Source organism: Mandrillus leucophaeus, unplaced genomic scaffold (assembly GCF_000951045.1).
Source record: "Mandrillus leucophaeus isolate KB7577 unplaced genomic scaffold, Mleu.le_1.0 Scaffold273, whole genome shotgun sequence".
Lineage (NCBI taxonomy): Eukaryota > Metazoa > Chordata > Mammalia > Primates > Cercopithecidae > Mandrillus > Mandrillus leucophaeus.
In genome coordinates, this window is record NW_012102843.1 from 1,420,665 (window position 1) to 1,434,472 (window position 13,808).

Genomic DNA, 13,808 nt, shown 5'->3' on the forward strand with positions numbered 1-13,808 from the left:
GCGAGACTCCGTCTCCAGAAAAAAAAAAGAAAAAGAAAAGGTGAGTCATTCGATTTTCAATGCAAAGGAATATTTATTTACACACAAGATTAGTATATTTCATAAGGTAGATGTAATATTAAATATACAGCCACATCATCAAAAGGTAAAAAATAACATGAGTAATAATTATGAAAGCAACTGTATTAGAGATTAGAATATAAAACTGTATCCATAAAGAATTTTTCAATTTACAAAGCACTTTTTCATGTTATGCCATTTTATGGACCTTCACAAAAACCCTAACTCACGGTACTGATTATCACTAAAAAAAAACCTTTCGAAAAAAGTGCAACATAAATCAGACATAACTCTAACTAGACTGGCACAAAGAATACAAGTATTTTGTTTATGCCAATAAAGCAGCTTGCTTTTTACTACTGAATTACTCCTAAAAAGTGTATGAACTTAAGTGAATTGAAATACGTACTTTAAATGTAACTAGAGATTAAATAGGATGACCTTGCAGTTAAATACAACAAAATCTGGAAACTTAGCAGAAGTTATTTAAAAAACAAAAGTAAAAAAACGTTAAAAGCAGTTTTACTGCGGTAGTAGGTATATGTGCAATTTTTGTTTTTTTTAGTTTGTTATATACTTGCTACCTCTCAAAACACATCTTTTTAAGAAAACATTGAAGCAATAAAAAAATCCTTTAGAAATCGTAAAAGTATTTTTGGGGATAGAGATGAAGACTATTACCATGGAGTGTTTTATTACTTTCTAAAAAGATTCATCACAAGGTTCCACACAAAAGTCAAATACCTGGTTCTAATCTATAACATATGTTTCCAGTTTAAATTGGCCTTTAAAAGCAGTGTCTTGTTTTTCAGAAAAAAGTAGAAATTCACCACACACATACACAGATGTCGATAGCTAAGAGGGAAAATGTTTAAAATTTAAGTTTATATACTCTTTAGCAGTTGCCTCTGTGTTAAATATTTTAATCTATTTCCTTAAGTATAGTTCACTCTAACAGTTCCACATATACCTACGTGGAAAAGAATTATCTAAGAGCAACTTACTAAGTGATTTGTTTCAAAGATACCCTCTTAGAAGATTATGATAACTTTATGTGATGTTTTACCTACTTTCAGTTTCATTTCTCTTGATCATGCCTTGGCACTCAGCTAAGATAGTCTCTTTAAATGATGTCACCAGGGCATTTACACAGCATTCCATGAGCTGAAATATATCAAAAATTAGTCAAGGCTACTATATAGGCTGTATAGCACAAATCTATTCCAATTCACAAAATAAAACAATATTGTCCAATAGAAAAAAACAATTATACTGAAAGTAGATTTCACTTACCTTTACTATAGGATTATTGAAGATGGATATGCTACACTAGTTTACCAAAGTATATTTTCCCCTAAAGAAAAAAACTACAGAACTAGACTGTCTTTAGACATTTTAACAAAAGTCCTCAAGGAGAGGAGAGAAAAATATACAAAATAAAAATATACAAAACCAAACTTTGATTAACTCTTCCTGTCTGGAGAGAACTTGTTTTAGAATTAGGTTATAAAATTCTAGAAGTGTGAATACATTCATTCAACAAACCATTATTGGATGCCTACTACATGCAGGCACCAAAGAAGTATTTAGGAGACAAGAATAAGATACAATTCCTCCTCTCAAAGAGATCACTGTCTAACTGAGAGTGAGGAGGGCAGTAAACCTACACTGCTAACTAAGTATAACTCAGTTAAGTGGCATCATACACATACACAAACACACATAAAATAAAAACAAACTTAGAAACTACTTTTTTCTAGGGTAGTTAAAACGGCCTCATCCACAAGTTGATATCTAAATGGGATCCTGTAAAATAAGTACAAGCCCTAAAATGGGTTACATATTCTAGGAATACCAGGAAGCTTAAAATAGTAGAGAAGAGATAGACAGTGGAAGAGAAGGCTAGAAAGATAGGCTGCAACCAGATTATGAATGAAAACCTATGATTTGGGGTTTTATTTCATAGGTAGGGAAGGAAGAACAAAGGAAGGTTTTTTTGTTTAAGAGAAAGGATCTTGCTCTGCTGCCCAAGCTGGAATACAGTGGCATTACTACATAGCTACTATCATACCTCACTACAGCCTTGAACTCCTGGGCTCAAGTGATCCTCCTACCTCAGCCTCTCGAGTAGCTAGGACTACAGGGATATACTACCATGTCTGGTTAACTTTTTAAACTTTTTTGTAGAGATGATCTATTGCTATGTTCCCCAGGCTGGTCACAAACTCCTGGTCTCAAATGATCCCCCTGTCAGCCTCCCAAAGTGTGGGATTACAGGTGTGAACCATCAGGCCTGGCCCCAAGGAAGTTTTAAACAGAGGATAAACACAATGAGATTCTCGTCTCCTCAAGTCCTTATTAAAGATCAGTGTAATGGTAGCAAGGCAGGTGGTAAGGAGTGGGTGGTTGGGATATGGTAATGAGCCTGCTGAACTATTTCAGGTAAGACAGCCAGGGTCTAGTGCTCTAGGAGGCCATCAGGAAAATCTAAATGAGGCAGAAGAAATCATGTTCATCCCTGCTCCCTCATGTCATGTAATTATTTACTTCTCTTTTGGGGATCAGATGAAATCAATAGGTTGTGAGGACTAAAGCTAAGTACAATAAGGATGCTATATCTCTTCTGAAAAACAGAGATCATCTATCTCTAAATTACGGGAGGGAATTATGTGTCTCTTAAAAATTTTTTATTAAAAATTCCTTTGGAATTGACACAATGTTGATAGCTACTGAAGTTGAATTTAGGTAATGGGGATTCATTACACTGTTCTTCCTACATTGTAAAAATGCTTAAAATTTTCCAAATACAGAATTTTCTGTGGTCCCTGGGAGTTGGGGGGCTGAGGAGGGAGGATCACTTAAGCCTGGGAGGTCAAGGCTGCAGTGAGCCTTGATCGTGTCACTGCAGTGTAGTCTGGGCGACAGAGCAAGACTGTCACAAAAAATAATAATAATAAAATAAAATAAAATAAAAAAGGTTTTTTTCAGGCTCCTCTACAAGAATGATGTTGATGACTTTTAAATGCACATATCCATGTATATTTCTGTACTAAGAAAGTAACAACACATGGTTGGGAGTGGTGGCTCTCGGCCTATAATCCCAGCACTTTGGGAGGCCAAGCCGGGCAGATCACCTGAGGTCAGGAGTTCAAGACCAGCCTGACCAATATGGAGAAACCCCATCTCTACTAAAAATTAGCCAGGCATGGTGGGCGCCTGTAATCCCAGCTACTCGGGAGGCTGAGGCAGGAGAACTGCTTGAACCTGGGAGGTGGAGACTACAGTGAGCTGAGATCGTGCCACTGCACTCCAGCCTGGGCAACAAGAGCGAAACTCCGTGTCAAAAAAAAAAAAAAAAAAAACACATATAAAGTGGTAAAGAAACTCTTGCCTTGCAAGGTGGAAATCTCTGCCCCAACTGCTGAGTATCATATTCTATAACATTGCTGGAATAGGCCCAACTAAACACTTCCACCTTCAGCAGTGAAACCAGATTGAGCACAGGTAAATCTAACTATATAACTAACAAAGAACAAAGACAAAGTGGAATCTTAGTAAACTCTAAGCTCTGCGTTTTCTATTTCATTGAAAACTTTCACTTGAACATTATTCTGTTCAGCAGTAGTTGAAATTTTGCAGATTCTAAAAATCCCCAGTGTGTTTCAGACTATACGTTGTGAAATCAGTTTTAATGACTGTGACCAGGTTTTTTTTTAAAAAAAAGTACACAGGATAGAACAAAAAATATCAGTGTATCACACATTGTAACAATGAATATTATTTCATAAGACTTTTGTTTCAGATATGTACAAATAAACAGTATATTCTAAGCCACAATATAAAATGTATTTCTTATTGTGAGTTACAACTAGGATTAAAAGGAGAAGCTAAATTGACAACATAATTAAACTGAGAAAAATTTGGTAAATGCTTAAATGAAAGGGATTAGGGAAATCAAAGGTTGTTGAATCCGTTTCTAGCTTGAGAGGTTAAACAAATTATTATACCAGGTATCTTTTAATGAGCACTTACTTTATACCAGGCATTATGCTAAATGCTTTACATATAGATCTTATTTAACCCACACGGCAACCTCATGAGGCAGATACTTACTTTATGAGGACACAGACTGAGAGTAGCTACATAACTTGCAAACGTTGCACAGTTGGCTCATAAGGTCTTGAGTTATCATTTAAGGCCAGGTATGTATCTCCCTAGCTTCCAACTTTTCTTACTACAGAAGTAGAGCATGTACATACTTAGTAATGGCTACATGCTCAGAACTGAGTTATGTGTTTTAAGGAATAGAGAAGTATAAAACATGGTTCATGCCCTCTATGATCTTACAATCCAGTTGGGAACCCATAAACTATATACCTAAAAACGTGTGTGTAGTTTATATGTACAGACGTGTATGAAAAGAAAATCAACTTCACTAATAAGCAAATAACTGGAAAACGCATCATTACTATACTATAAACTTAAGGACAAAGACTATGCTCTGTCCACAGCTATACAGATTGTGCTGTGTCCTGGCACACAGCTGGTACTTGATAAAAAATACAAGGCAGTCTGTAATTTGCTACTAAACCTAGTGGTAGAAACAATAGTTACCGTGGGAATTCAAATAGGAAGAAACTGATGAAGGCTAGATGATCTGAGCTACTTTATTACAATTTTATTACAAGATGAGTTAAAAGAATCCTTATAAGATTTTGAGTAGGCAGAAGAAAACACTGCTAAAATGAATTCAAGAAAAAAAAGTAACAGAATGAGTTATATGAATAAGAAAATATTTCTTACTGGAGTAGAGTGACTCTTGCTGAACCATATTAAGTTAGAAAAATAGGTTAGGGTCAAATTATGAAGGGTCTTAAAAATCAGCGGTATGAAATAATGATACTCTGGGGTTTTTTTTTGTTTTTGAGAAGGAGTCTCACTCTGCCACCCAGGCTGGAGTGCAGTGGCATGATCTTGGTTCATTGCAAGCTCCGTCTCCCAGGTTCACGCCACTCTCCCATCTCAGCCTCCGGAGAAGCTGGGACAAGAGGCGCCTGTCACCATACCCGGTTACACCTGTTTTTGTATTTTTAGTAGAGACGGGGTTTCATCGTGTTAGCCAGGATAGTCTCGATCTCCTGACCATGTCATCAGCCTGCCTCAGCCTCCCAAAGTGCTGGGATTACAGGAGTGAGCCACCATGCCCGACCAGTACTCCAGTTTTTGAATAGAAAAGTAAAACAATGAAAGTGATGTTTACGAAAGATTATCCTGAATTCACAAAAGAATAAATACAAATGGTCAGTAATAAGAATAAATATGGGCAACATAGTGAGACCCTGTTTCTAAAAAAAAAAAATAGTAAAACGTAAGAGGAGTGGAGCAAGATGGCCAAATAGAAGCCTCCACCGATCATTCCTCCTGCAGGAACACCAAATTTAACAACTCTCTACACACACAAAAACACCTTCATAAGAACCAAAAATCAGGTGAGCACTCACAGCATGTGGTTTTAACTTCATACCACTGAAAGAGGCACTGAAGAGGGTAGGAAAGATAGTCTTGAATCACCAATGCTACTCCTCCCTCATCCCCCAGCAGCATCCGTATGGCACCGAGAATCTGTGTGCTTGGGAGAGGGAGACAGCAGCAACTGTGAGATATTGCATTGAACTCACTGCCACCCTTTCACAGCAGAAAGCAAAAGCAGGCTGAACTCAGCTGACACATGCCCATGGAGGGAGCATTTAGACCAGCCCTAGACAGAGGGGAATCGCCCATTCCAGCAGTGAGGACCTGAGTTCTGGCAAGCCTCACAGTGTAGGCTAAAGGGCTCTGGGGCTCCAAATAAACTTAAAAAGCAGTCTAGGCCACAAGGACTGTACCTTCTAGGCAAACCCTAGGGCTGAGATGGGCTCAGATGCATACAACTTACTGAGACACCAGCCAGCACAGCTAAGAGAGTGCTTGTACCACCCCTCCCCCAACCCCAGGCAGCACAGCTTGCAACTTCAAAAGAGCCCCCTTCCTTCTGCTTGAGGAGAGGAGAGGGAAGAGTAAAGAGACTTTTGTCTTACATCTTGGATACCAGCTCAGCCATAGTAGGATAGGGTACTGGTCAGAATCATTCCAGGTCCTAGCTCCCAGACAACATTTCTAGACACACCCTGGAACAGAAGGGGGAACCTGCTGGCTTGAAGGGGACAATCTAATCCTGGTAGGATCTATCACCGCTGATTAAGGAGCCCTTGGGACCTAAAAAACCAGCAGCAACAACCAGGTAGTATGCCATGGGCCTTGGGTGAACCTCTGAGACATGCTGGCTTCAGGTGAGACCTAGCACATTCCCAGTTGTGACGGCTATGGTGACACACTCCTTTTGCTTGAGAAAAGCAGAGGGAAAAATAAAGGGGACTTTGTCTTGCATCTTAGGTAACAGCTCAGCCACAGGAGTGTAGAGCACCAGGTGGGCTCTCGGGCTTCCTGATTCCAGGTCTTGGCTCTTGGATGGCATTTCTGGACCTGCCCTGGACCAGGGAGGAGCCACTGCCCTGAAGGGTTAGTCCCAGGCCAGGCAGCATCCATCACAAGCTGACTGAAGAGCAGTACTAACAGCGAAGTTGACAGCTATAAGCACTTACATCAAAAAAGGAGAAAAACTTTAGGTAAACAATCTAATGATTAATCTTAAAGAACTAAAACAGTAAGAGGAAACCAAACCCAAAAGTAGCAGGAGAAATAATGAAGACCAGACAATAAATAAATGAAATTAAAATAAAGAATATAAAAGATCAACAAAACAAAAAGTTGGTTTCTTGAAAAGATAAACAAAAATCAACAAATCTTTAGCCAGACTCACTAAGAAAGAGAGAAGATCCAAATAAATAAAATCAGAGATGAAAAAGGAGACATTACAACTGATACTACAGAAATTCAAGGGATCACTAGTGTCTACTATGAGGAACGGTATAACAATAAATTGGAAGATGTAGAAGAAATGAGTGAATTCCTAGACATACCCAACCTACCAAGACTGAACCATGAAGAAATTCAAAACTTGAATAGATCAATAATAATGAGATAGAAGCCATAATAAAATTTCTCCCAACAAAAAAAAGCCTGGCACTTGATGGCTTCACTGCTGAATCCTAGCAAATATTTAAAGTAGAACTAATATCAATTCTACTCAAACTGTTCTGAAAATAGAGGAGGGAATACTTCCAAACTCATTCTATGAGGCCAGTATTGCCCTGATACCAAAAGCAGACAAAGACACATTTAAAAAAGAAAACTACAGGCCAATATCACTGATGAATATTGATGCAAAAGTCCTCAACAAAATACTAGCAAACCAAATTTTTGTTTTTGGTTTTGTTTTGAGACAGAGTATCACTCTGTTGCCCAGGCTAGAGTGCAGTGGCATTATCTTGGCTCACTGCAAGCTCCACCTCCCAAGTTCAAGTGACTCTCCTGCCTTAGCCTCCGAGTGGCTGGGATTACAGGCACCTGACACCTTGCCTGCTAATTTTTGTATTTTTTTAGTAGAGATAGGGTTTCACCATGTTGGCCAGGCTGGTCTCGAACTTCTGACCTCAAGTGATCCACCTTCCTTGGCCTCCCAATGTGCTGGGATTACAGGCATGAGCCACTGAGCCCAGCCTAGCGAACCAAATTTAGTAACACATTAAAAAAATCATTCATTTTTTTATCCCTGGATGCAAGGATGATTCAACATACACAAATTGATCAATGTGATACATCATATCAACAGAATGGCAGACAAAAACCATATGTTCATTTCAATTGATGCTGAAAAAGCATCTGATAAAATTCAACATTCCTGCACGATACAAACCCTCAAAACACTGGGTATAGAATGAACATACCTCAGCATAATAAAAGCCACATATGAGAGACCCATAGGTAGTATCATACTGAATGGAGAAAAACTAAAAACCTTTCCTCTAAGATCTGAAACATGACAAGGATGCCCACTATCACCAATTTTATTCAAAATAATACTGGAAGTTGTAGCTAGAGGAATCAGACAAGAGAAAGAAAGAGCATCCAAACAGGAAAGGAAGATGTCAAACTACCCTTGTTTGCAGATGATATTACCTACGATGAGATCTCATCTCATCCCAGTTAAAGTAGCTTTTATCTATAACATAGGCAATAACAAATATTGGTGAGGATGTGGAAAAAAGGGAACCCTCGTATAATGATGGTGGGAATGTAAATTAGTACAAGCACTATGGAGCAGTTTGGAGGTTCCTCAAAAAACTAATACAGAGCTACCTTATGATCCAGCAATCCCACTGCTGGCTATATACCAAAAAAAAAGGAAATGAGCATATGGAAGAGATATGGGCACTCCCACGTTTATTGCGGCACTATTTATAATCAAGATCTGGAAGCAACCTTACTGTCCATCAACAAATGAATGGAGAATGAAAATGTAAATAAACACAATGGAGTACTATTCAGCCATAAAAAAAGAATGAGATCCTGTCATTTGCAACAACACGGATGAAACTGGAGAACACTGTGTTAGGTGAAATAAACCAGGCACAGAAAGACAAATTTCACACAATCTCACTCATTTGTGGGAGCTAAAAATTAAAACAATTGAACTCATGGAGATAGAGAGTAAAGGATAGTTACCAGATGCTGGGTAGGGTAGTGAGGTGGTGGTGGGGAAATAGGGATGGTTAATGGGTACAAAAAAAACCCAGAATGAATAGTCGGGCGCAGCAGCTCACACCTGTAATCCCAGCACCTTGGGAGGCTGAGCCAGGTGGATCGCCTGAGGTCAGGAGTTCGAGACCAGCCTGACCAACACGGAGAAACCCCATCTCTACTAAAAATACAAAATTAGCCAGGCGTGGTGGTGCATGCCTGCAGTCCCAGCTACTCGGGAGGCTGAGGCAGGAGAATCACTTGAACCTGGGAGGCAGAGGTTGTGGTGAGGCGAGATCACACCACAGCATTCCAGCCTGGATGGGCAACAAGAGCAAAACTCTGTCTCAAAAAAAAAAAAAAAAAAAAAAAAAAAAAAAAACAGGATGAATAAAACATAGTATTTGATAACATAACAGGGTGACTCTAGTAAAAAATAATTTAATTGTACATTTAAAAATAATGAAAAGAATTGGATTGTCTATAACACAAGGATAAATGCTTGAGGTGATGGATACCATTTACCCTGATGTGATTATCATGTGTTGCATGCCTGTAACAAAATGTCTCATGTAACCCATAAATACATACAACTACATACACCACGTACGTATGCACAAAATAAAAAATTATTTTATATTTATAAAATATTTATAATTTTATTTATAATTATTTATAGTTATACATATAATTAATGTTTAATATTTATAATTTTTAATATTCATTAATTTTTAAATGCACACAAAAAATATTGTAAAATCTATGATACCAGGAGATTGGTAAAAATCAATAGACAAAACTCAGATCAGTGATGATATGGATAAACAAGCACACAGTTGATGGGACTACATTCCTAAAAGTCAGTTTGGTATTTATTGTGTAGCAATTTGTAAAAGGTTCAGGGACTTTTACTTCAGCTATCTAATTTCCAAGAGATTAGATTCCAAGAGGAAGCCAAGTGTGAGAAAAGATGTGTACACAAGGATGTTAAAAAGATAGAGGTATTTAAGGATATTCTAGAAAGCACTATTTATAAGAAATAAACTATAAACAATGAAATGGTCATCATTAGAGAACCAGTTAGTAATACTACAGTGTATATAGGTTATGTTACAATATAGATTGTAATATGCTTTGGCTCTGTATCCCCACCCAAATTTCATCTCGAATTGTAATCCCCACATGTTGAGAGAGGGACCTGGTGGGAAGTGACTGGATCAGCATGGTTTTCCCTCATGTTGTTCTGGTGATAGAGAGGGAATTCTCAAAATCTGATGGTTTTAAAAGTGGCAGTTTCCCCTGCACACACACACACACTCTCTCTCTCTCTCCTGCCGCCATGTAAGATGTGCTCTGCCTCCCCTTCGCCTTCCGCCATGATTTAAGTTTCCTGAGGACTCCCAGGCCGTGTGGAACTGTGAGTCAACTAAATCTCTTTCCTTTATAAATTACCCAGTCTCAGGTAGTATCTTTACAGCAGTGTGAAAATGGACTAATACAATGTAAGTGGAGTAAAAATGAGCAACATCATAAATTTATTTTTAAACGTAGGAATGCAGGAAGGAAGGGAGGCAAAATGGGGAGGGAAATAGGGAGGAATGGAAAAGAAAGGAAAAAAGAAAAAGAAGGATCAACAAAACAAGTATGACAAAATAATGATAATTGTTGAATCTGGAGGGTTCATTATAGTATTTTCTCTACTTGTGTAAATATTTTAAAACTTTCATTACAAAGCTCTTTTTAAAAATAAAGAGAACAATTATGGTATAGATTTCTATATATTAAAAAATCCTTCAGAAAATTATTTTACCTAGGCAAAAGGAAGGGAGATTGCTAGATAGAATTCTCTCCTTATTTCAAATGAGTCTTGTCCTAACAAGAGAGTCAGTTTCTTGAGGACAGAAATCATGTTATTCCTCTTTTGTATTTCTTCCCATTTACCAAATTACTATATACATAGTCGATCCTAAATATATAACTTGTTATTTGAAAATACATCTTGAATGGAAAGTATAGTGATAAGCCATCTCTCTCACCTTGTATTCCCTTTCTGTCTCCTTTTGCTAGATTCCGTGAAGAAAAAAACTTTTTGCCATATGCCATCAACTCCTGTATGTTTGCCTGAGATGAGCACAACTTCTAAATCCATAGCAATCTCTCCCCAGAGGTCTGCAAGGTGAAACACTTTAACTATCAATGTGCTTGATGTTTTAACCTCCTCTATAGCAAGACTATAAACTCTTCAAAAATAATGCCTGCCATAAAACACAGCAGGCACTCCAATAAGTACCTGTTGAATGAATGAATTCACAGGTCTGGAAGACGAAAGGTGAGACAGGTAGGCTACGAGACGTGGTAGATTCTTCTTCTTCTTTTTTTTTTTTTTTTGAGACAGTTTCGCTCTTGTTGCCCAAGCTGGAGTGCAATGGCGCCATCTCACTGCAACCTCCGCCTCCCGGGTTCAAGCGATTCTCCTGCCTCAGCCTCCCAAGTAGCTGGGAATACAGGCACGCGCCACCACGCCCGGCTAATTTTTTGTATTTTTAGTAGAAATGGGGCTTCACCATGTTAGCCAGGCTGGTCTCGAACTCCTGACCTCAGGTGATCCACCTGCCTCGGCCTCCCAAAATGCTGGGATTACAGGCGTGGGCCACCGCGCCCAGCCAGATTCTTCTTTTAGTGGTATTCAATTTGCATAATTATTTCTACCTCGTTGAAATTTCATTTAAAAAAAAAAGCATTTCTGATTTTCATTAGTTATATAGCTCTGTATAAGAAATAGTTTGCTTTGCCTCAGCTATGAAGTAAGAGTTGAAATAAAAATTATCTTGAGCTCCCCCACTTTATGATTCTACTCTATCATTACCAGGCCCTTAACCATACAAGGATATCTGTAATGTATTCAATCACTAATTTCCTGGCCTTTCTAGTTTGACTAAGATTCTTTCTGTACTATTATGATTAGTGGCACTACAAAAGTCTGGATCACCTTGCCTTTTTGAACACCAAGCTTAATTTTTTTTTAATTTTTGACCTCCTCTGTGGAGAGGATACTATGCCTGACATACCGAAATACTGAAGGTTAATAAGTGCTTATTTTAATGTTAATAATTTGTAACCTGTGACCTAGTTATCTACTCGGCTTTTTAAATCAGTTTTGCACAGATGGTAAAACAGTTTTTACTTGTCTTAGAATTAGTAAGTAGTTTTCTCTGAACCAGTGCCTAACAGTAAAAGCTATCATGCCAGGCACAGTGCTTAAATGCTTAATATATCATATTTCATTTAATTCTGCTAATACAAAAGGGTATTATTCAATTTTTTTTTTTTTTTTTAGACGGAGTCTCACTCTGTCGCCCAGGCTGGAGTGCTATGGCGTGATCTCTCCTCACTGCAACCTCCACCTCCCGGGTTCAAGCGATTCTCCTGCCTCAGCCTCCTGAGTAGCTGAGATTATAGATGCATGTCACCACGCCCAACTAATTTTTTTGTATTTTTTTTTAGTAGAGACAGGGTTTCACCATGTTGGCCAGACTGGTCTCGAACTCCTGACCTCATGATCCACCCATCTCGGCCTCCCTAAGTGCTGAGATTGCAGGCATGAGCCACCGCGCCCGGCCTATTCCATTTTATAGTTAGGAAAAGAGAGACTACAAAGGATGAATAAGTCGACAAAATGCAGACAGGTGGTAAAATAACATCTGTGGGATTCAAATTTTCATCTAATACCAACATGTATGACCCTAACCACTGTAATACACTCCCCCTCCCTATCAGTGCCCTGGTCATTCTGAAGTGATCAAGACTTACACTACCAATTCACTTTTCTATTCCTCTATTGTATAAACAATCCATTTTATTCTAGTGTCATCCTGAGGATAGGGACTAAGTCTATCTTATTATCCCCAACTAGCATACTGCCTTACACACTGTGGGTATGTAGTAAATACTACCTGAATTTCCCCAGGAAATACTAAGGTATGCAGGACTATCACCTAAAAACCAAACACAAATTTTAAGTCATTTTGGCTTAAAGCTGGGTGTGGCTGCATGCGCCTACAGCCCCAGCAACTCAGGAGGCTGAGGTGGGAAGATTACTGAAGGCCAGGAATTCGAGGATGCAGTGCACTCTGATCAAACCTGTGAATAGCCACTGCACTCCAGCCTGGGCAACATAGCGAGGCTCTGTCTCTTAAAACAAAAAAGGCATTTTGGCTCAATTTTTTTCTCTTGCTCTTTTCTTATGGTTGTGTTATTTTTTGCTGTCAACATGCCTGTTCAGCAGCACAGCTTGGAAGCCTATTACCTTGTTTTACTAATACATTCCTGTTCATCTGCTATAGGCCCACCCAGTGATAATCAAGCTTATTAGAATTGTATGTAAAATCAGATCTAAGTAGGGTCTAAGTGGCTCTCCTATAAGTAAAAATAAAACTGTAAGAGTAGGGCTTCAGACATCTAATGCAACACTTAACTGCTCAGAGCTCTTGGACTAATTTTTTTTTTTTTTTTTTTTTTTTTTTTTTGAGACTGAGTCTTGCTGTCACCCAGGCTGGAGTGCAGTGGCATGATCTCGGCTCACTGTAACCTCTGCCTCCTGGATTCAAAGAATTCTCCTGCTTCAGCCCCTCCTGAGTAGCTGGGATTACAGGTACATGCCACCAGGCCCAACTAATTTTTTGTTGTTTTTTTTTTTTTTTAGTAAAGACAGGGTTTCACCATGTTGACCAGACTGGTCTCAAACTCCTGACCTTGTGATCCACCCACTTCAGCCTCCCAAAGTGCTGGGATTACAGGCGTGAGCCCCCATGCACAGCCTAATTTACTTTCTAGATTTCTCCCCTGAATTGCAAATAGTTAAAATTTCTGAAACGGCTGTCCTCTGGATGAGTACTACTATATTATGCATACTACAAATACATGTATTTTGGCACTTAAACATGCTTACACACATGTGCAAAGAAACACACAGCAGTTGATCCAAGTTTGGGCCCCTGATCCAAGCTGGACCAATTAAAGAAGGGTCTTAATAAAACCAGTGGAGGAAGACACTTATCACCTCTTAGGTC

General features: G+C 38.6%; 1 protein-coding gene across 1 annotated transcript in view; it reads right to left on the reverse strand.

Moving 5' to 3' along the window:
• The window catches only part of CUL5 (cullin 5), a 112,845-nt gene that overhangs the window by 41,921 nt on the left and 57,116 nt on the right, over positions 1–13,808 (reverse strand). The window contains 1 exon segment of the mRNA XM_011984761.1: positions 1,131–1,224. Within this exon segment, the coding sequence (XP_011840151.1) occupies positions 1,131–1,224 (94 nt within the window).